This window comes from Anopheles coluzzii, chromosome 3 (assembly GCF_943734685.1).
Source record: "Anopheles coluzzii chromosome 3, AcolN3, whole genome shotgun sequence".
NCBI lineage: Eukaryota > Metazoa > Arthropoda > Insecta > Diptera > Culicidae > Anopheles > Anopheles coluzzii.
Window position 1 is genome coordinate 22,365,084 of NC_064671.1, and position 24,620 is coordinate 22,389,703.

The window sequence follows — 24,620 nt, forward strand, 5'->3', positions numbered from 1 at the left end:
TAAGTGTTCCCTTCTTTTTACCAGTTTCTTTTTTTTATTATTTCGCATGCTCTCCAACATTTGCCATCTCTTTCTGCTTCTTTTTGTACAACACGCACGTTGGAAGGATATGTTCGGCGAAGGACGTTTGACAGCTGGCAGTAGCGCTTGCTTTGTCACTCGCTCGCAACAATTCGAACGCACATGTTTACTGGAAACTGGAGAGAATTTGTGAACGTAAAATGGGGAGGAATGCTTTGAGAGAGAAACAGTGCGAGAGAATGCTCTGTTCGCGATTGGAGGGGGAGATATTCACGCACGAGATTTTACAGTGACACACACTAGATTTTGCACAACCAGACGAAATAGTGTGGGAAATTTAGTTTCGTGGAATAAACAAATCCCAACGACCAATTTTCACCCTTCAAAAAGTACACAACGGGCGCAATGGAGCTGCTGCGGTACGCCGTGTTTCCACCTTGGCCGGCACATTCTGGAACCGTCTCATGTTGAACCGTTCCTTGCTCACCTCCACCAGTGGCGCTTTACGGTTCGCGTAGATCGGAAACTTCTTCTTCGGTGCCGGCTTTTCCGTAAACGTCCGGTTCAGGCGAAACGCTTCCGCCTCCGAGTGCCAAATTCTCGCGTACGACCAGTCGAGCAGACAGTCCATGGTTGGATCACCATGCTGTGTTTGTGTGAGTTTTTAGAAAGTAAATACACTCCTTTGCGCAAAACCAATTCTTTCCTCAAAAGCTTACCTTCTCGAACGATGGCCGGAACGGATGCTTCAGCAAGCTGTCCGGATGGGCGATTAGGTTATCCTTCGGTCGGGCCAGGTACGCCTTGCTCCATTCGTAGCGTATCGGTGTGGGAAAGGACACCGGTTTCGGTGGTTTGCAGCGGGACATTCTGGATGGGTTGATTAGTTGGTACGTGCCAGAAGTCCACTATGTACGACGGCTGCTTCTGTGGACGCTTCCTCACCGAATGGAGACACCCGACTGAAGAGGTTGCTAAGCAAAAAGCAATGAGCAGGTTGCTACGATGCGTTTTTGGGAATCGGTGGAGATCTTTGTACATTCTGTTGGAGTTGAAGTTTTTAATCTTCTGATGAGCCTACGCTATGGACTTAATTCTTCCTCGAAGATGCTTTTAATTCCTTAGGTCCCTTTCTCAACAAAATACAGTACATTAGGATATTGTCGTAATTTGGACATGTCTCCTTCTGACATCTTCAATAACATGGCAAATTGCTCGCAAAAACTAAATCCAAGGAATCGCAACGTCTGCTGTTCATACTATCCATAAATCCACAAATATGTCTCTCATTACTTATCCCATATCTCGTATGTATCAACATCAGCCACATCTGTGCATTTGGAAACATTCGACATTTCTCTCTTTCTGATTATGCATCCGTAAGTGCATTCATAGTCTCTGTGTTCGCAGAGCTCCCTAGAGAGATGATGTACGGCTCCAGGATTGACCTTAGGCATCAATTACATCACCATCACGTACCACATGGTGACAATCACCCTGACGTGGCCACAAACACCCTAGATACACACCATCGTTTTCCTACGCCGAATACTTTCCTCAGCACGGAATAGATATAGGACACACCAGATATTCGTTTCTTCGTTATCCTTTCTCTGCCGAGCGCAAGGACGTCGATGATGGCGTGTATTTGTGTGCGCTTGTAGCAAAGCGAACGGCGTGATGATTAAAATCTGTTATCTCATCCTTTTGCTGGGACTATTCCGATGTCTTCCCATCGTCGGCAATGGCTGGCCAGTAGCGCACGGTATATAAGGACGAGCAACGACGACGGGACGTTTGTCGCCGCCGGTAATAGACCGAACTAATTTGATTCAACCCTGCAGCAGCAGGAGCAGGCGGCATCAAGCCAAAAAGCCAAAACACTCGTACGGTGGGTGTGAAGCCTTTTTTCCCCTTGCGGCAGTTTATTACGTCCGGAAGTGGAGGACAGAGAGAAAGAGAGATAGAGTGCAGAAATTAAATAACACCTTGCTCTCCTCTGCTAATTCATATGAGGGGTGAGAGACAGAGAGATCGCGAGGGCAGCAATGGGCACTTGGAGGAACAACAACAGTCAGTCAGTCCGTCAGTCAACAAACTAATCGAATAATTGTTTTCCTGAGCCTGTTCCGTAGGTTGGCGTTTCCGAGGAACTCTCCCCCTCCCCATACTCTCGAATTGCATCTTGTGCGTCCCATCCGACCACGTCCGGCTGTGTGTGTGTGTGTGTGTGTGTGTGTGTGTGTAATTAAAACTTTCCCTCCATCGTGGTGGTGGTCATTTAAGGGCATTGGACTAAAATTAGAGAAACAGATTGCTTTTGGCGCTCCTTCCTATGCGTCGTTCGCTGTGCCGCTGCGTTCTAGCTGTAACTAAGACGGTGGCCGTTAATTAAAATTTCATGTTACGATAGGACCGAGCAACTTTCCAACAGCCTCTCACCTTACCTTTTGCAGCCGCGAGTAGTCTTACTCTGATACTGATTTCTAGGCGGCGGCCAACGGTGTGCCTATCAGCTTCCGGTGTTGTGCGCGTCTGCTGATGCTGGAGGGGAAGAATTGTTTGTCGCCAAACTCCTTGTACCCTTAACCTACCCCCCTTTCTGCTAGAGCACAATTTTTGGCGCAGTTTTTGCGGTACCTTAGAGCTTAGACGGTGAACTGTTTTGATGTTATAAAAGCGATCTGGTCTGGAGGGCACGAACCAGAAGGCACGAACGACGACTCGTCACAGTGCGAAACAAAAAAAAAAAGGTCAACAATTTGACAATGACAAAGTGAAGATTTTCTTGCGACCAGGGCAGAAAAGGTAGAAAGGCAGGAAGGGAACCGCGAACCTGCGGCCGCGACCGCGAGCGTTGTGGTTTTCCACTTGAGCGGATTAGTGTCAGTTTTGTGCGAGGCACGGAAAATTTCGCTAACGTCGTTAGAGAGGGTATTAAAAATTATCATTAGAACTTGAATGTTTGTTAAGCATTTGTGGCTCAATTTAATATTGTTGTTTGGTTTGGGCTGTTTCAAGGGGGAGGGGTGGTAAAGCTATCAAGTTTCTGGTTTCTGGTGCTATGTACAATTTTGTTAACGTTAATTGTGCAATTAAGGACGAATCGTACTGCTGAATGTATGAGAAATGTGCACACATATTTGAAAAAATTGACATTTTTATACTCATTTCAATCGTTTTTTAAAAGTAAAAATGTAATTTTAGTAATCAGTTAGGTTGTATTAAAAATAGTAAAGAAAAATGCTCAATTATTTGCAGCTATCAAGAAATAACAATCTATACCGTAATTGAAGTTAAGTTCAATTAAGTTCATGCATTAGTAATAAATAGATCGAGAAGAAAGAACAAAGACATGAAAAATGTCAAGAATAAAAGAATGAAATGATAGAAAACATGTATAGAAAAGTAGATAAAAATAATTAACAACAAGAAATGAAAAACGTAAGGATATTAATAAAAAATAGAAAAAAGAATCAACTATTCTAAACCATTAAAATAACATAAGTTGATACACTAAATGAGAGAAAGATAAAGATAAAGTTAAATGAAGATAATAAATATTCAAAAGGTAGAAATGCTTAACTTACTTAAAAAAGACACAATTTAAGACACAATGAGTATGTGATAGGACATTTACATGAACGAAAAAGATTCAAAATATATAATAAATGCCCTTGTACCATCACAGGCCGTCTAAAACTATGAATTCACCATCCAAATTGAAAATGATCGGTCTATCAGAATTTCAGAATAGACTTTCTTTCGTCTTTTTTCTCGCAATCTCTAACCAACTTTCAGCTCTCCATTAAGACACCCGATTATATTCCGGAAGTGTCAGATTCTCGGGCCATTGATGGCCCAAAACCGTCCCAAACGCGAACCGTAAAACACAAACAGAAAGTCATTACGTTTGCGTACGCGCGCTCGCCCAGTGTCGAGAATAGAAGTCGAGAAGGATGGGACATTATATCCCATAAATAAAGAAATCATCATCATGATGGCGGAGGGGGATGGTGATTTCGTGCTGCCAGCCCTTTCTAGATGGAGCGTGATGGGACGAAATTGGCAAATTGGCAAATGTGTGCAGTCACTGGGCGGGGGGGTTTGGGCCGGGATGACTTTGGGTGCTTTCTCTTTGTTTTGTCTCTTTATTAAGTACTGTTACTGCATAATTTAGTGGATCAATCGGGTTGACAAGTGCTGCAAATGATGATGGTGGGGACATTTGCCGACGAATGGGCACGATAGCACGAGGGTGGTCAATTGAAGTAAATCAAAGCGTTAAAGAACGGTGCAAAGGGAGGATTTTATTGCAGGATTAGAATGTATTTGGCACAATATTTTGTTGCAATTTTATAGGTTTGTACTTCAAAAACTGAAGCTATTTAAATAATCTTTAAAATTAAATTTTAAATAATTTTAGTGCTCATAAAACTCGTAAATCCCAACCAAAAGGAAGAGGGCCAATCAATGCACCACTCAAGTGGTTTTCATCCCCAGCTTCAATTGGCCAGAACTCTGGCAGGGAGACGCAAAGCGATAGTACGGGGCAGCAACAAGCGGTTAGGTCTGGTTTCGATTCGAAAATTACCTTCCTGCCCTTCCTGTACACACATACTCTACACACTGTGTTTGAAAAAGGCCAAGGTCACTTGGCGGCAATGTTCATGGCAGTGACATGTCAGCAGAGCCGTGCCTCTTACGTGTGCATGTGTGTGTGTGTGTGTGACCCCTCGTTGCATGCAGGGAAGGGTTATTGCGAGTGCATGCCGCATGAATTGCATACCGACATACGTGTGTGTGTTGTTTGAATGGGAAGAACCGCACGGGAAGCGACCAAATCATCATCAACCGACCACCGTTTAACTATTGCGTCAACAAGCGAAGGGTTCTGGGCGTGTGATGAAGTGCTTTACTTTCAGGACGGTGCATATAGAGATTGACTTCTGTCCCGTTTTTTTTCGTACTCCTGAACTGTGTTTGATTGGGACTGGTTGACCTGATTTATTTGTGCTTTGTACGGTTGCATTTTGGGGTAAACTAGAGAAGCATACAAACAGAACGCTTTAAAGCATTTTATCAAACTCTTCCCCAGCGTAGGATTAAGATAATAGATAATCAATGGTTTATCGGGTAGGTTAATGTTTGTTATCGCTCTTTGTTATCGTCACCCGCTGTTTTAAAAACGCAGTCGTTTCGATTAGCCAAACACGCTTTGATACGCCATGATATCGCTGCGCACGAAATAACAACAGACGCCCCCGGCTGGGGATCGCTGTACGGTAGGTTGCTTGTTGATAAGTTCAAGAAGTTAAAGAAGGAAAAAAATGTCTTTAATGTACAGAAGAGGGTATTGTAAATGTTTGTAAATGCGTTGAAGGTACTGTGGCAGATGATTGGTCTCCTACAGTGTATCTTACACGTTGAAGTGACCCATTGTTTGAGTTTAACGAAATTCAAGAATGTAATAATAGAGCAACTTAGTTATTCTATGCAGGTTTTAACTCTGTCGGGCTTGAAAATATTTCAATTTATTTTTTTACCCATTATCCAAATAAGTTTTACACGGTTTTCCTAGCTACTGTCGAATGTAAACATTGTTTTCCACCGCGTGCAAGAAGTTACTCCACATCACTGTGATATTTCATTTTCATCATAATAATTTTCAATTTCTTCAGCATGATTTTCAACACTTCTTGGGCCAATGGGGGATGAGATCCAGCTTCAAATCCCGGTGAAAAAAAAAACAGACCGTCAAAAGGTTGAAAATTATACTACAGAAATTAAGCAATACAGAGTTTTCCAAATCACTTTTGAATGTGCACATAATTATTCACCACATTCAAGATGTTTTTCAGCAGCTGTCAAATGGTGTGTTTGCTTCAAAATGAAAAGAATGAAAATTCCGGATTTCAATACATAAGAAATTCAATTCAATTTCAATTTCTTAAACATGATTTTCAACTATCAAACTCAATCCAGCTTGAGGGGTGTTGAAAATCATGCTGATGAAATTAAAAATTACTGTGATGGAAATGAAATGCCAGAGTGATTTGGATTAACATCTTGCACGCGGTGAATAACAATGTTTACATTCGAAATTAACTTAAAAACCCCTGTAATTCGTGATTAAAACTCACGGTGATTCATCAAAACAACATTATTGCATGAAAAAAGAAAGCTGTGTAATTGTTTAATATTGTAATAATGATGACAATTAATTTACGTAGCAATTAATATAGAAACAGCAGGAATCGAAATAGACCTTTTCATCCACTGTCATCACTCACATTCATTTTTGTCTGTTTTCTGTACCTTTTTTATGAATTTAAAGTAAATTACTTAGCTCAAACGTTTCAATTATATAAATTTAAAAATGAATATTAAGGTTAAAAAGTAAACAGCAACAAAATAATATTTTTGGGTGTACTAGAACGTGCGTAAGAGGCCCTAAACTACGTAGAATTAGATCCAAAGTAATACACAGGTCGTTTTTTATGTTTAGACGAATAAGTACTATAATGGCTTTGATTTTGTAAATTAGCTTTCTAAGGGCATCATTTGACCAATTTTATAATGTTAACAACCATGAAGTACCATAAAATTATGTATCTCTTCACTAAATCTCAATAATTTAATGTGAAGCTATCAATGAAATTCCTTTTCCTAACTCTTATCTCAATCGCACATCAGCCATTCATTCAAAACTGGAACCGTTTTGGCGCGCTCGGCGTTGCAATCTTGACCAATTGCCGTCTGCCCGGCACAACGTCTCTTCTCCATTCCGTTTCCTCTCGCTGGCGAACTGAGCGCTCCCTAAACACCGCTCCACGGCTCCAGTGTTCGGCTTCGGGAGTCGCATTCGGCGACGCCATATCCAACCGGCACCGCTGTTCGTGTTCGTGTTCTGCGACCATAGTGCGCCCGTGCGCTAAGCAGTGCAGTGCGATCGTCCACGAAAGAAGCGCCAGTTGTTGCGTGCGGCTCGGTGCGTTCGGTCCTGATAGCAATCGGTTTCCGGGCAGGCTTGGTGCTTGGTTCGGTCCGCACCTCGGTTACAGTACAGTGTTAACAGGGTACGTGCTGTGGGAAAAGTGCCAGAACACTCTTAACACGTCGTTGCGCGCAAACAGGGAACACAGGCACGCTCGCGCGCTCGTGCTTCCCGCACGGCGTCGTCTGTTACGGTCACGCTTACGCCATTAGTTTGGTGGTGCCGTTGCTGTTTTTGGTGCTGATTTGGCGCGCATCCCACAGCATGCCTACCGTTCCACCGCCCCCGATACGCGACCTTGAGGGACTGCTGGCGCCCGTCCTGCCCGCCGGCACCCGCGTGCTCGGCTACGAGTCGGAGTATCTAACTGCGCCCGGCGACAACTACGGCAGCACCATGCTGGCCGTTACGGTTCGTACCGCCCAGGACGCTTCAGTGCAGGAACGCCGCGAGCAGAAGGTAAACCGTTGTGTGCAATACGGTGTGCGGCAGCACCAAGATCGCGAGTGGGTCGGGGGTTTTGTCAAGCCAATCACTTACGGGGGGTGTAAATTAATCAACCGGAAATGGGAGAAGGCAAAGGTGTCTGCTCAAGAAAGTACACAAGCACAAACAGAAAGGGCAAGAAAACGCTGAGCTGAATGTGTCGCATATTAATCATAACATAGCCCTCGGTAGCACCCGCCTTCAGCACGCAAACCACACTCACCACGTGGTGAGTTTGGAGATGGAGGCGCCCAGTCGGCTTCAGATGAATGGTCTTACTTTTGCCTGCTGCTTTGCCGCTACCAAGAAAATGGCAAAGCAATTAGCAGCACGAAGGTCGGGAAGCTCATCACTAGGAAGACACACACACACAATCGCGTAACCTTTTCCTCTGTTTTCCCCTTTTTGCTTTGCCTTGCGTCAGTTCACCAAGAGGATGGTGTCACAGCATGGTGTGAAGCTGAGTCGTCTCGTACGACTCTGAAGACGGGCTCGAGTGTAAATGGTTAATCAAATTAAATCCCATCTTACGGGAAAGTGTTGACATGCCATTCCTTACACCCGACGCTGACCCGTATGAAGTGTGTGTGGCTGCGTTAAAGTACGCTGAGCGTATCCCAGCATCGTAGCCATCTTGCACGCCCCCGTTTCAACGAGCGGTGCCAGCTAGATCGTGTGGCCTCATAAATTGTAAATTAAATCCTCTCCTGACGCTACAGGACTGGTGGTTTAACAGCCACGTGGGGTGGGCCAGTCGGGAGGTGTATCAGCTTTGTGGCGAAGATAAATGATGCCATCTCCTGTTGCTGACTGGATTGATTGTGCTGCTTGTATCGGGATGGTGTATGTGATGTCGCAAAAGTGGCAACAGGCGCACATACATCGCCACACGACAAAGGACAGTGTGTGCTGAACAGAGCATCAAAAGTGATGTTCTTTTTGTTGTTGTTCGTGTCTTATCTTATGGTCAAAAGCAGCGAGGGAAAAGCTCCTCGTGCTCGAGTGCTCTCGTCGTTCAATATCGCCCTGCTCCAAATTCAATACCATTCTGGTTCTGGATTTTACCAGCGTTTAATGTTGCTACATATAAAAAAAAAAACATATCATTCCTCGTTCGACACACATGGGCAATCGATTTCTCTGCGAGCATCGATAGCACCATCATCCTCGGGCATGATTCGGGCGTGTTATCTATTGCTTCGCTTCGCTGGAAGGTGTAAATGTGAGATGTGCTTGATTGGTTTTTTTTCACTTCGAGAGGATGCTCGTCGAGGCGATGGGTTTCGTCTGAAAAGGATTTCCTTTAAAGAAAGAGGTGTATAAGTGCAAGCTTTGAAGAAGGAACGGGCATTTCGGTGTGTTTTTTTCTTTTTATTTTTCAATCTTCTTCCGTTGCTGGAACTGCTTCACAGCTACAGCTGGATATTATTAGCTACAGGTGGTGAAGGCAGGCAAAAAAGAACTCAAATTCATAAGAGGGTTGGTGGGAGAATATTTGTTTTGTTTTTTTTGAAAGTAAGTGCCGAGTGATCTTTCCCATTTTGATTCCCTCTAAGTGATGCTCGGATCGATTTTTCGCATTCGATGCGAAGCGGTCTTCGTACAGGGATGATTAATTATGATCAATTGATTGAATACTTGCCACACATACACATAAAAAGTGATGTAAACAAGAGGAAATGATGCTGTTTTTCTGCACACACAAAAAAACGCACAAGAAGCGCGATAGCAAGGTAAAGTTATTTAAAGACACCTGATTCTGCTCCGGTTTCAAGACGATGATTGGAGAAGAAAAAAGAAAGGCACGAATAAATGTTCTCAACCCATTCCTTATGGGTAAGGCACGTTTCCTGCCCAGGAGCGTTTGCGTCATGCACATTGTTTCAAACAAATCTACGGTGGTAGAGAAAGAAGGACAGAAGAGTGCATGCGAATCCTTCTGAAACCCAGCGGCAACAGGTGAATGCCGTGGCGTGGAACATGATTTATCGGCCCCATTTTCTTATCCAACACCAACACACTTATCCGCCTTATCGAGATGTGTGTATGTGTATGTGCATCTTTAACCTTGAACAAGGCACGGCAAGAGAGGAGGAAAAATCGCGCCAAATAAGGGGAAAAGAATAGCTGTTTTGATTTATTTTGTTTTCGTGTTGTTTTTTTTTATATATTTCCCTTCTTCGTATCGTTCTCCATTCATTTTTGTTGTTCGAAAAAGGCAGAAAGCACGTTTCTTGCGTGAGTGTGTGTTTGTGTGTGTGAGCGTGATTGTGTGTCGTCTGCTAATGACGTGGCGAAATGGTTTGATTCGGGCGCCAGAGCGAAAGTTTCCATCAACCACGTGCTAATGGGACGGAAAAACATTTCGCCTGAATGGCATCCAAGGCAATGGTTTTTGGGGTGTGTTCCACTGTGCTGGTGATTGTTGTTGTATCGAGCTGTGATAAGATTGTTAGCAGCAATGCAAGATAGTTTAACGCGAAGTGAGCCTCAAATACTTTTTAATGCCTTTTTTGTGAAGCATTTTGAATGAAAGAGATCATTAACAATGGATGATGCTTTTGGAAACTTGTTTCAAAGGTTGTATATAATTTAAAGCTTTTCTTCTTCCGGGAATTATTAGCAAAACCACTTATGCATTGAATAGGTTGCTTAATTATGGTATGTGTGGTGTGTGCTTTTTTGTGTTATTATAATATCCATTGCGCTCTCTCTCTTTCTCTTTCTCTCTGATTATTTAATGATTCACTGGAAAGGACCTCTTTGCAAGACTCGAGACTAAGGATTCTGGGAATTTTCTTATTTAACGGAAGACATTTTCAACGCTTTTTTTAATGGAATCGGTAGTGGATACGTTCCTCTTTCGGGATTTATCCTACGTTCAGGCTTTCTATTCGCCTGACTCGCCTAAAAACTCTCCCACTCCTTTGCACAAAAAAAAAGAGCAAAAATAACCTCCGCATTACTTCCAGGGTGATTGTTTTGGTTGTTCAGCAAAAAAAAAAGAAAAAGAGCCAACCATCTTTTCGATCCAGCAATGGTTTTTCATAACTGCTGGAAGATCTGGCTACCATTTCTGTGCCCTAGCGCCGTGCTGTGTTTCATTAAATTTTGGGGCCTACGGTCAAACCTTTCCTTTCTTGCTCTATTGAATCGAACTGTGCAGCGGTACAGCCAGGTTAAAGATCTGTGAACCTGAATGCGTGAGCAATAACGGAAAAAGCAACAAAAAAAGGATCATTCAAGCAAAAAGCTGAAATGGACCTGCTATCCCTAAACAAAAAAGCGCTCGGAAACAGCTGTGTTTAGGGGTGTCCTTCTTTTTTTGGGGCAGGTGGTGGATGGAGGAGGAAGAAAACGTCAACTTCACTTACACTTCTGAGCCGAGTGTCGAAGTGATTTATTGAAAGTCGTTTACTTTCCTTTTTTTCCTCCCTTTTGGGTCCATCAATTGCACCGTTACAACGGTCGTACAAGTAAATGCGATGCTTGAGTTGATGCAAATTGTGTTTCCTTTCCATCTTGTTGTGCGTTTGGCCGCTTCTTCTTCTTCTTCTTCTTCTTCTTCTTCTTGTTTGGTCACTTTTTTCCCAAAACAACATACTTCACTTTAAAGCTTTCGGTAGGTGCTTGTGTTGAAAGATGTTTTTTCCCACTTTTGCGGAATGAAGTGCCAGTTGTTCCATGCCATGAATGGTAGAATTTGAATGAAAAATGGTTCACCGGGGCTGGGGCTGCTTAAAGTGGCCCGATGCTTCGTCATTTTTGTGATGAGATGATTTGTTTAATGCGATTAATGGTGTACTTCGAGGTACGGGGCAAAGTTGTTTACCTCGGAGCAGTTGTACTGAATGGTTGCTTCTTTTAAAGTTGCCAAGGTTAAAAAATAATGATCATTGTTTTCAAATTTATACACAATATTATTCAATTGTGTCATAAAAAAACAGTCTATTAACTACTTTTAATAATTTAAGAGAGTCTGAAAAATATAAATAACTGCTTGATATGATTAGATACTATATTTTGATCACCCGAACAACTAAAATAGACTAAAAACACTTGAATAAAAGCAACGACATTCTTAATTGCCAGAAATTTTTCATCAAAACTTGTTTGTAAATGTAAAAAAAAAATATATTTATACTATACGTCAAAGCCGAAGAAACAATTCTTAATCGTAACAAATTTTTATATGGAAAAGCTTAGAATTTACTGAAGCTGAAATGCTAAATCTTGTGACGGTCTTGGCATCGAGCGACCAGTAGGCATGCTGAATGTGAAGCTCTACTTTAAAGTCGGGTGACCAAATGTCCTCAGGCGGCCGAGCATTGTGCTGACCGTGCTGTCGAACTCTTTTGGAGTTCAGCATTGGCTACTGCCCCAAACAATACCGAAAAAAAGTTGAGTATACGTTGAAACTGATCTTACGATGGGGTGATGGGCCGGCACAGCTTTGGAACGCGTTTGGGTCACTTAACTTACAATCAATGTAGATAAAATTGCAAAATAAAATGAATTACCTGTTTTTGTAGTATCTTGTATTTAACTTTCATAAGATATTATAACTTCTTCTGATAAATATGAGAAAATGTATGAAAGTTTTACTTATTTGAAACGCATACATTGACCCTGGTTTCGTTGTCTGTCTCATCATCAGCACAACAGCTGTTGCTGCTGATCTAACACTGTTAGCTCCTCGCGTAATTATTAATTGATCAACAAATTAATAAAATATGACATTTTTATTCTGCCAGTGTTTGAAAACACCGATTTGATTTCTTAAAACTGTAAAAAATAGACATCAACGAATCATCACTAATTTAGTAAATTAGTAATTGTGTAATGCTGTATAACAATAAAACACTGGGCGACTCCATTCGTTGCTTACATGCAAATTAGTTTTACTGTTATTAATTTTAATTATCTGGCTATTTATTTGTTTTTTTTTTTAAGTATGCATTCCTGGTAAATATATCCGAGCTTTGGGTTTTTATAATTTAAAATGAATTTAACTCGTATTTTAAGTTGTAAAATATAGTCTACTCTCCACAGTCGTCCACACAGGACGCTTGTCTGTTGTTTCAACATATTGTAATATATCTTCTAGAAATAGTTCATACATGAAAATTAATAAATTAAAAAAAAAACATTCACAATTATATTCATTTGCCTACTCCTGATCAGGCTAACTCTAACAACGACGATCAACCGCCGGTAGAGCTGCTGCACCTCGTGGCCAAGATGCGCCCGAGCAGTGAGGAGTTTCTCGAAATCTTTCAAATCGACATCACGTTCGTGAAGGAAGCCGCCGTCTACCTGAAGATAGTGCCCAGCCTGCTGGCGCTGCAGCGCGAGCAAGGCTTCGACGGCGATGGGGAACTGATCGATGTGTTTTGCCGCTGCTTTAATGCGCGCGTCTCGCTCGACCCTGCGGTGGAAAAGGTGGACCAGGACGGTGTGATGCTGTTCGAAAACCTAAAGCTGGCCGGCTACGTTACGGCGGACCGTCGCAAAGGCTTTAACCGCGAGCTGGCCCGATATGTGCTGAAGGTAAGGATGGGCAGACAGTAGAAAAGGATTTGAGTGGATACCCTTTTGTTTGGAACCCGTTTCGTTTGTTCGCTTCCTATTGTTTCCTCTTTTTTTTACTTTAGAAATTGGCCCTGTTTCATGCGATCCCGATAGCGTTGCGCTACCTGAAGCCGGACGTGTTTGAGGCAGGCATTCATAAGTATCTCGTCAAGATTGATATCGATGCGGGGTTGAGCCAGGCGACGCTCCGGCAGATGATGGATGTGTTTCGGCAGGATATCCTCCGGACCGGGGTCGAGGCGGGGCTGGCCGGGCGGGCTTACGCCAAGATAAACGAGTGCCATCGACGCCAGGCGCAGCTGATCTCGGACCAGCTGACCTGCTACTGTACCATGCTGCACAACGACCTGTGGGTGAACAATATGATGATCAAATATGGTAATTTTTCTTCCTTTTCCCAGTTTGTCACCATTGGATGTCATAAAGAAAACTAACAAAGCGGACACGTCCCTTTTTGTATTCTATTTTTACTACATACCCTCGGCTTCATTTGTTTTGGGTGGATTGGGATCCATTTCACGCCGACACGCCGATGCCCTTATCGCCGCTTATCGGGCGAACAAACACACACACACACACACAGACCCGACCGGACAGGTCCCGTGCAGCCTCAAGTTCGTCGACTTCCAGCTGATACAGATGGACTCGCTCGTGCGGGACGTTATTTTCTTCATCATCACCAGCGTCAACGATCCGGAGCTGGAGGCGCAGCTGGACGGCTACTTCGAGTATTACTTCCAGCAGCTGGCCGCCAACCTGGCCCGGCTGCAGTTTCCCTCCCAGGACGAGCTGACGCTTGAAAGGTGGGTTGGGGTTACCTTTTTTTTGTACCCAAGCTCGCGCGACAGGGCATTAGGTTTCGCTTATGTTTGCACACAGGCACAGTGTGTACCCGCTGGTGGGACGAAAAACCCCAAAAGCAATTAATTATTAGCACGCACGCGGCCGTTAACAAATGTGCTGGAAGGTGGAGGTGGGGGGGTTTTGTTTGGTTGTTTCTCACCCGTCTCTATTGTCCCATTTCCTTGCTTTGGTAGCTTCCGGGAGGAGATCGACCGGGTCGCACCGTTCGAGCTGTATCACATCGTTTCGATGCTGCGCGTGGTGCTGGCGCGCAAGGAATCGATCCCGGACCAGAGCGAACAGGACGCGGCACTGTTCTTCAACGACAATCTGGTAGAGGAGGACTACTATCGGCGGCTCGAGGTCACGCTGCGGATCTACGATCAGCGGGGCTGGATATAGGGCCCGGGGGTCGGTGGGTTTGAGTTTTGGGCAAATGAACATTTAAAGGATGCGTTCAATTAAACGTAAAACATGGTGGTTTCGAGGTAAACTTCTGCTTAGGTGTAAATATGGTAGGAAAAATATAAAAATAAATAAACAGAAATCAATAACTTATATCAACGTAAATAAATGAAGAAAAATAAACCAAAGTTGATTGTAATGGAAGAACATTTTGTTTTTATCTGTCTTGGAAAAAGTATCATGCACACTTCCTTCACAGGCTAAATATTTAATGGATGACTTTCTGCTTTTTTTGTATCACACTATCTTCGTATCACTGAAGCGTTCCATGAATACAATCCATTTGACCGGATGTGATAAATATCATATAAAACTCGCTATTGCTGCTTCCCTGGAAATGAAAGTTGTTGAGACACGTTTTACCAAATGAAATTAACGTGGAATTAATCAGAAGTGAGGTCAGCAGTCGTTGAGTTGTCGATTGATGTTGCTTCATTACATCATATGCGTTAGCAAATCATTAGCTGTAATACGAAACCATAAATTTTAAGCATTAAAATATTCAAGAGCACAATAGCCTCTTAATGGAATATATTACAGGGTTTTGCTGAGTCACTTTCCAATGTCTACAACATCGTTACTTGCGAAATGTTTTTCAACAGCTGAGTTTGACAGTTCTTTGTGGTGTGTTGAAAAAAAGTGTAAGAAATGAGACTTTATTGTGAAGCCACTACAATACACGGTTTTTCGAGGAGGCGGTCCATTCTAGGTTTGAATTCATGACGGGCATGTTATCGAGTCGTACGAGTTTACAACTGTACCACGTGACCACACCTTCGATTTTCAAATGTAAAAATTGTTGTTCACCGCGTGCAAGATGTAAATCCACATCAATTTGACGTTTCATTTCCATCAATATAATTTTTAATTTCATCAGCATGATTTTCAACACGTCTCAAGCTGGATTGAGTTTGACAGTTCTTTGTTATGTGTTGAAAATCATGTGTAAGAAATTGAGATTGAACTGAATTTGTTATGTTTTGAGATCTAAAATTTTATTTTGAAGCAATTTGACAGCTGTTGAAAAACATCTTGGATGTGGTGAATAATTATGTGCACATTCGAAAGTGGCTTGCAAAACCCTGTATTCACCGCCTGTAAGATGTTCTTCAACAGCTATCACACATTGTATTGACATCACAATAATTTTTCAGTTCTTTCACATGATTTTCACCACGTCTCAAGCTGGTTCTTTGTTATGTGTTGAAAATCATGCGTAAGAACTGAGACTTTATTGTGATGTCAATATAATATGTGATAGCTCTTCAAGAGCCGGTCTCGTAGTACAGTCGTCAACTCGTGCGACTTAACAACATGCTCGTCATGGGTTCAATCCCCAAATAGACCGTGCCGCCATACGTAGGACTGACTATCCTGCTATAGGGGGAAATCAATTAGTCACTGAAAGCCAAGCCCATAAGTGGTACAGGCAGGCCTTGACCGACAACGGTTGTTGAGCCAAAGAAGAAGAAGAAGCTGTTCAAGAACATCTTGCAGGTGGTGAAGAGCACATGCCTTTAGCTTAAATAATTATGAGGAATAATAATCTGTTTAAATACAACATCAAACAAAAATTGCTAATTTTTAACAAGTTTATGATTAGTAAGACATTAGTTATTGAAAATTTAAAGACATTCAAGGCTATTGTACGAACAAACTATCTTCTTTCTTGTTTACCTATGCAGTCATGCTATTCTATACAGGCCTTCGAGAATTATTAATACAGCTGCATACTCAGTCTTTGCGAAGGGGAACCGGTTCGATTGAGATTCGATTCCATCCAGCCTTGTAGAAGCTACCACATCTATCGATAAACCAGCCGGTTCTGTACATACAACAACATAAGATATCATAATTAATTTTTAATGATTATTTATCGTATTTTAGTTTTTTTTCTTGTGTTTTATTTTATGTGAGAATTGTTATTTCTAATCTATAACGTTACTAGTCCCTTTAATTGGCAATATAATTAATTTTATTATCTTTTAATATTCGTTCGAAATACCGTTTATAAATAGTAAAACTTCAGGTCAAACACAACAAGCCAAAGCTTTCTTTTGTGTCCGAGCTTAAAGCTCTCACTATTATGTTAAAAGCTTTCCTAGAAGCTTTTGCTCTTGTACCGTGCATCTGCAGCCATCTCTTTCTACACAGCATAAGACGTTTGAAATTCGTTATGAAGGGAGTTCAAATTTAAATACAATATGTTTTAAAATATAAATTAAATGATTTATACGTTATCGGTACTTACTTATTCTAGCAAACCTTCTCACAATTAACTAGTGTTGCTCAAGAGATTTAAAAAATTGGTGTACATGATAGGTGAATAAGAAATCCATTTGTTGATTACATTTCAATAAGTTGAGTTAGATCAATAATGTTAAAATAGTAAAATTATCAAGCAGCAACAGCAAAAAAATAATTCAACAAAAAAAAAATTGCTCCTTGATGAATTACAATAACATGGTTACAGTTATTCTTATTTTATCCGACACATGTCTTATGTATTTCTAGGCTCTAAGCAGCGTAGCGTACCGAGGCCCAGTGTCGTCATGCGTGTTAGCGTAGGTCAGTTGATGGACATGCAGTCAATATTCGCCGGTCGGTAGCAAAATCCTCCTTCTCTACCACAAAAAAGATTCGCAGAAACAGTCCCCATCCGTACCAGGGAATGGTTATTTTTATCTGATTTTCTTCCCCTTTCTACTTGCTCTTATAAGTATCGCGTTTGCTGTTCCCCTCGAACGGCAGTCGAGGCACACTTTCATCGATTGTGTTCACAATCGCGGCTCTATCTAACCATAACATCCGCCTGTACGAGGTTCGAGGGAAGAGTGATCTCACTTTGGGCGCTTCGTTTTGAAATTGAAAAAAAAAAAACAAACTTTAAATGGTTTCATTTAGCGAAACCTTCCCTTACCAACACCTCCCCCCCCCCCCACACGCACACAACATGGTTCATTATGTAACGCTGCAAACGGCACAAACTGTTGCTCTGCATAATGATGACCAGTGTTGCTGCTGGATCGTCATGGAAATGAGAAGAGCTCAAACGGGGCGCGGGAAAGTGTGCGAAGCGAAAGAAAAGAAATGAAAATGATAGTCTGGCCCCATTAAAGGTCCCGGTGCCATTTATCACAATAAAAATTAAAACACTCACACACACTCACTCATACGCGATACGATATGAATGTAGGACGACGCCCGGTCGTGGCGAGAGATCAAGCCGGCCAATTAATTGATCAAAAACCTGCTTTTTTCTCCCTATTTTTGTTTGCAGTTTTAGATGCAATATGACGTGTTGCGGGGAATGGTGACAAAAAAAAACAACAACAAAAATTAAACAACAATAGGCATAAAATTTATGCTACGAATGAATGCGTGATTAAATGAAGCAATGTATGGAGAGAGGCGAAACACTCCGTGTGCGATGGTGAGACGGTGCTGCATACGAAACTGAAGTCAAAGCATGATGATGGTGGTGGTGGTTGTCGAGATGTCGGGATGCAATTGACCCAAGCCTGCAACATGAGCATGGAATGCATAATAAACGCTGATAATGATGGTGCTGGCAGCGGCCGTGGGGTCACACGTCCCGGCAACAATGTGCCATGTGGGCCGAGCCAATGAAGGGAAAGCCAACCTCCCCTTATAGTTGGGAGTGGGAATTACATTTCAATCCCTTACAGTCCTACCTCACAACAACCTTGGATTGAGTTTAATTTTATATAGTAAAATCATTAAAATGCCTCTCACGACCACGTTGGGTCAATATAATTATAAATCATCGGATATAATTATAATAATCGGAAATGCAATCGAACACACAGACACACAATCACGCAGTCCCGATTCCCGATTGGTGCGGCAAGGTCAACGAACATGAAAGAAGAATTGATTGGCAAGCTTTTTTTTTTTATTTGGGAGAGGAAATTTATCGGGAAAACCAATTTTATACTGCACTTGTACGGGTGTTGGGGGCGCGAAAAAATGTAAAATAAAACATTCCAGACTTTCGGGCGAAGATTTGCCGACATCCGTAGGCGTACCTATAACAGACGGCTGTACACTGCAAACGACGGTAGCTAATAAGACTTTTGGGGGATCGTTTCTGCTATTGTACCCAATCCTCGAATGTCCTTGAAAACGAAGGTCATTTCACTGCATATTGGAGGGGTGGTGGTTGTTTAATTTCCTCGAAGTATTGGGTTTGAGATTCTCTTTCACTGAAATTACAATGCCTCTATTGTGGCGTTTGTGTGCTCATGTTCTCCGGCAGCACTCAAGTGAGGCTTCTCGAGTGTGATAATGCAAAAAAAGCTTCCGGGTGATGCAGCTGATAGAGATGCAAACTGAAACGGTCTTCGATGTAACCGGTGGCAATGCACTCCCTATCGCTTGCAAGCCCTGAACGTGCTGAACGGACGAACGCAAGAAAGTGAAGGTTATTCACACCCGACCGGACGTCTGGTTTTGAATCGATTGTATGGAGTGGATTTCTTGTAGGAGTGGTTTTTTATCGTCATCATCTTGTTAAACGTTCTTTAACTTTACAGTAAATGGAGCTTTATTGCAATAAATCCAAATCTCTATAAATTAAAAAAATATGTTATGACAACTCCTATATGATCAGCAGTTTGTCAGCTGTTTGAGCGGAAACAAAACATCAACATGCAGTATGTCATTGACACCTCAGTAGCAATAAACACATCCATCGATATTGGGTAACGGTGAACTGCATTTCTCAAACATTTCTCCACCAACTCTCGCCATTCTTTTGTGCGATCACTCGAATGTGTCCACAATGGTCAGCAACCTCGCCCAAGGTAGCAAAACATCGGGCACATGCAGCACTGCAAGCAGCAGCAGCAGCAAGTGCAGTGAAATGCAAAACAAAAGGTGTACATAAACAAAAAAAGAGACCACGCCATCAATATGTGTCGCGTCATCATCGTCTCTCTTGGCGTCCTTGAGTCGGCACTGGTTGGCGTAAACCGACGCGGGATCAAGGGCTGGCAGTAATGCCACCAGTGTGTGTGTGTGTGCTAATGTGCAAATAGGGGTAGTTCGCAAGCTTAATGCACCAATAGGCAATAGGTTTACCATGTGTGTGCTGTGTAGTGTGGGAAATGGATTGTCGGGCGAGTAATAAAAGTGGATGAGGTTTTAAAATTTCATTTGACCATTTCTTGGCCTTACAGCAACACACGGGTAGCGGTATATAACTCTTCACTTTTGCAATTGATGATGATGAGCTCGAGTAGGGGACATGTTGTAGTTAATGCAGAGCATATGAGTGTAGTGTTTCCTTCCTCTCTTATCTCTTATCTAACAGTTGCTGAAGCTACAAGAGGTTGCGATTGCTTCTCTTGAAGCAAAACTTGAAGATTGCTTTGAAAGCATAAGATTATGAGGTGTTTCCACAAGCATTCCTGTGCGTTATGGCACTTTGAATGAAAAAAAGGAATTTGTTTTTCAATAATACTCTTTCTTTTGACGATTAGCTCTAAATGAGCTCGTTAGTGATTAAGACGTTTTTTTTTGTAACCAAATTACCAAGTTCAAGGACGTCAGAGTTCTGATAAGAACTCTATCAACGGGCTCCTTTCTGCTTTAAGTTCGTAGGCTGAAATTTCAGCCTGTCAGCTGCTTGCATTGTGTTGCAGTTTTCGAGCAGCTTTCAAAGTGGTTATACTATGCAGGTGGGCTTATCCCATGGTGTATGTAATTAGAAGTCTGATTTTTATCGCTGCTGCTTCAGAAGATTTAAAGTGAATTCGTTCTGTGTATTCGTCAAGTTTCCAGAAATCCTGTTTGAACAAAAGTTTTCACCCGTACTGTCAAAAAGTGACGCTCACATTTGGTTATAAAAAACATGCTATGAGACCACCTGGTCTACATACACTTTGATTCTAGATCCCATCACCTGATCTCTTCAATGCACCTTGGCATAAGTGAAAACTCATGCTCGTACGGAAAACAGGCACTCGAATCTAATTCTAGCTTTGAGGCTGAAATAATCTAGACTGCAAATCGCAGTCTAGTTTTGTGTGTGTATTTGTATGGAGTGTTGACATGATTTCAGCCTCCAACTGTCAAACTCCATATGAAAAAGCTGACTGGAATCGTAAAGCGCCCCAATTTGTGTTAGTGACAAGCGCATAGTTTATATCATACAAATAAAAGATTTATTTTTTTGCAAAATAGTGATCACTATTTCATGGAGAGTTGGCCTTCTAATTTATTAAATTTACTTTAATACATTAATTTTATTGAGTTTGTGCGCCTTTTTGCATAGAATCTGACTTCTTCTTCTTCTTCTTTGGCTCAACAACCGATGTCGGTCAAGGCCTGCCTGTACCCACTTGTGGGCTTGGCTTTCAGGGACTAATGCAGGATAGTCAGTCCTACGTATAGCGGCGCGGTCTATTTGGGGATTGAACCCATGACGGGCATGTTGTTAAGTCGTACGAGTTGACGGCTGTACTACGAGACCGGCTACGAGAATCTGACTAACTTCCAATAAACAACCGATACAACATTTGTAGGTCAATATTTGAGTAAATCTTATTATATGATATGTTCACTTATGTTTTTGAAGAAAGATATGAAGTATAAAGCGATAAAGCGATCTTAAAACTGATAACTAATATCAATATCAATATCAATATAATACTAATAATAATATCATGAAAAGCAGGTAGTGTGACATTTTTGAAAAAAATGTTCTTAGATTAATTATTCCAATAGTCCAAAGGATCGATTTTAGGCATCAGATTGTGAGATTGTGACTGTTACATACATGCTATAGTTTAAAGTATTAATTCCGATTTTTATAATTCTTCAATTTGTGAAATAACATAAAAAAACATCGCATACCACACACACTGTAATCCGATTAAAATGTGTTGTCTTTGCCTGACTGGAGGCTGGTCCACGCAGCAACAAGACACCCTCTAGAAAGCGGCACAAAGCTCGTAGTCTGAAAAGGCTCGGCAACCAATTTCGCTGTCTCATCGAGCTGCAAAACAAAAAGCCGATCTCCACAAAACGGGTTTGGCAAGCTGTCTGAAGTGGAGACACAACAAATAAGACTAAGGCAGAAGCAAAACGAAGAAGCAAAACACAGCAACAAATAACGAATACCAAAATAATACAAAACAATGCAAAGCACCAAACAACAACAACGGCGAAGCGCAACAAGCAGCGCGTAGGGATACAGGTTTTGCGCGGTTTCGAACGCGCCGTTGCCAAGCGCACACAGATCGATGCGCACACGTGTGTACGGGCTGATGGACATGATGATGGGAAGTTGCTGCGTACGTGTGTGTGTGCGTAGGGTGTACATTATGTAATGGTATTTATTTTTAGTGCTTTTCAATGTGTCCCCCAGGCTTAAAAGATGAACTCAACCTTCCAGGGGTGGAAGGTATAGCAAAACAGTTTCTTTAAGGTTACGAGCAGTTTAGAACGAGTAATGGTCGAACAGTCACCATACGGTCACTGTCAAAGGCATTTGAAGTGTGGTCAGAACAGAGCGGAGTACAGAAATAAACCGGCCAACTCAAAACTATCAAGCCGCTTGTCCATGTAGGTTGTTCAATTTTTTTTCTTCTTCTCTGAAATCAGGTTTAAAAAATGCAAAATCGAAAACATCGGTGGCGTGATGTTCGCTCATTCGAAGGCCATCCAGTCTGTGCGAATCATTGTGATCACGCTTCTGCCCTGTGGGAAAAATCCTGAAAGAAGATTTTGCTCTGCATGAAAGCATTCCTACGACAGATAAGATATAGAACATTTTCGCTTTTCATTTTATCGCAGAAAAATGCAACGATCTTCTAAATGCCACATGCAACTCACCGTACACAACACAAAACGTGCCTGCTTTAGACGATCTTATTACAAATTCCAAGTTCTCCTGAAAGGGTCGTAAATTAAAAATCAACACAACTATCACCACCACCCGCCGCTCTGGAGCGCAACCCCAAGGAGGATTGGGAATACAAACACAGCAGGGTCGTAAACAAATGAAATCCATGTCCATGTGTTTGACCACTCCCCATCGGCCACGCAACCGCTTTTCCCGTGGAGAAGGTAATCGGAACCGACCAATTTTAACGAGCATAACGCGCGTGTTTTATGTGCTGTTGCTACTGCTGCTGCCGCCTTTGTTTTGGCATTTCGGTGATCCGCACGCCCTCCCGATTCTCTGCGTAACCTGCCCAAAAAAACTTACGCCCAATCGGTTTTATGACAATTTTATGGGACAGTTTTACGATCGTTTAATCGGTTCGGAAGCGAACTAGTTTGCAGGGTTCAGTATGGTTTTACATTGTTTATTTTTGTGTTTTTTTCTTCTTCTGTCGGTAGCCTTTTTGTCTCGTGTTTTTTAACCTAATTGCTCTATCAGCACCCCAGACCACACACGCAATTGGGTAGCGGTTGATTTAAACAGTTCACCGACCCGGGAACATCAGTGAGGAATGAGCATCTTAATTTGTTAAGGAAGGAACTGAATTAAAAGATGATTAAGTATGTCACCAGCCTTTTACACGATCGTTTTAACTTCAAGATCAATGTTTCCGTTTTAAAACAGCTTGCATCACGCACCGGCAAGCACCCTCAGGCAGAGCAACAACGTCAACCGTCCTCCTGCACGAACGTCATTGAAGCTGCATTACGCGCAAACATAAACGCAAATCAGCTGAGTGTGTTCAGCCCGCAAGCAACAAAAAAGCAAGCAGAAAAACGACCGAACGAACTCTGTTTGTCATTGCCGTTCTCTTGCCTGCATTATATTGACCGCTACTCTACACACCTGTCATCTGTCTGTCGGCATTCCAGCACTGCGCACAGCGCAACGCGCTGATGCGGTCTGAATTGCTTGAGGGCGCCACAAGACGGTTTGCTTCCTTATTACCGCAGAGCTGCAGAAGCGCCAACGATTGCAGCCGACTGTCGACACATTTGCCGACGTTTGCACCTTGAACCGTTTCTCTCGGTTTCGGCCGTTGTCTTTGTGGTTGGTGGTTTTCTTCCTGCTGCTGCTGCTACTGCCGCTAGGTGTGTTCGCGTGCATCGTCCGTAACCTTGGCCGATTGCGGAGCGTGTACGCATGTTTGACATTGACACTAGGGGCTGGGTGCATTATTTTGTTTACGAATCGCTTCGCACAACGATATAGCGGTAGATTCAGAAGAAATGGGGTAGATTTTTTTTTGCATCAAATGATTGTTGGTTTTTGCTATTTCGAAAGAAGAATGGTAGTTCTATAATAAAACATTAGGGATAGGCACAATATGTTTTGATGAAGATTTCTTTGAATATTCCTTTTATTTTTTGTTTTGGAAGGTAACAAAAATTTGGAACGTCATAATGTATGATTTTATATTCTATTATATTTTAAATATTTTATTCCAACATCAGGGTGACAATCTACGTGATCAATGCAATTCGTGGTGATAGTATCAATAACAATTCTAGTTAAGTAAAAATCTTCATCGTAAACATATAAAAAAATTAAACAAATAATATTTAAGTTACATTTTTTGAGAAAATTTAAATACGTTAAAATCTGTTAAAAGATTGCGCATAAACTATATCATTTTTGCAGTTTCATAACTATATCATTTGCAGTTCATCATTTTACACATTTTCAACCACATATTTTTTACTCCATGCAATATGTTTATGTAATATAATTTAGTTGAAAATGTAAGCATAATACGTTTTTTTGTATTGCATAACTTTCAAGATTAGATTCAGCTAATTATACTTAATTATTAATTACCTTTCTGCCTATTTATTTGATTCAAATTAATTACACCTAACTGTGTACAATCTATTGCATGTATGGGACTGAAGTAGAAGGTTAGTCTTAATGAGTTCCAGCAAATTGAAAAGAATCTCATCAACTGGGAGGATCTATAAAAGGATTTTCTTCAAAGTGTGATCAGTATATTTTTTAGGTTCTTGAACTTAATATTCGACGAAAATCACAATTTTAATCGATAAATGGTATCTGGAGAAGACCAAATGCCCTTATTGCTCATGATATGACATGATATGAAATTATGATCTCTACAAATATACAAATCTAAAATAAATATAAAATAACAAGAGAAAGAATATACAAAATCTTTCATTTTAAAATTATAATCGATACTTAGAAAGATTATCTATCGAATGACATCGAAATTATGAAGTCTAGCTTCAG

The 24,620-nt window shown here is 41.6% G+C and overlaps 3 protein-coding genes across 3 annotated transcripts in view; 2 read left to right on the forward strand and 1 right to left on the reverse strand.

The window, feature by feature from the left end:
* Positions 1–1,002, reverse strand: LOC120954688 (uncharacterized). Its single transcript, XM_040374835.2, has 2 exons — positions 741–1,002; positions 1–667 (listed from the first exon to the last, which is right to left on the reverse strand). Exons 1-2 carry the CDS (start codon positions 888–890, stop codon positions 404–406), a joined length of 414 nt encoding a protein of 137 aa, XP_040230769.1. The 5' UTR covers positions 891–1,002; the 3' UTR covers positions 1–403.
* Positions 1–24,620, forward strand: part of LOC120954768 (probable nuclear hormone receptor HR3) — a 509,904-nt gene that overhangs the window by 67,137 nt on the left and 418,147 nt on the right. The window lies entirely within an intron of this gene.
* Positions 6,919–14,538, forward strand: LOC120959263 (uncharacterized). Its single transcript, XM_040382541.2, has 5 exons — positions 6,919–7,477; positions 12,689–13,054; positions 13,159–13,474; positions 13,680–13,899; positions 14,134–14,538. The coding sequence occupies exons 1-5, from the start codon at positions 7,283–7,285 to the stop codon at positions 14,339–14,341; spliced, it is 1,305 nt and encodes a 434-aa protein (XP_040238475.2). The 5' UTR covers positions 6,919–7,282; the 3' UTR covers positions 14,342–14,538.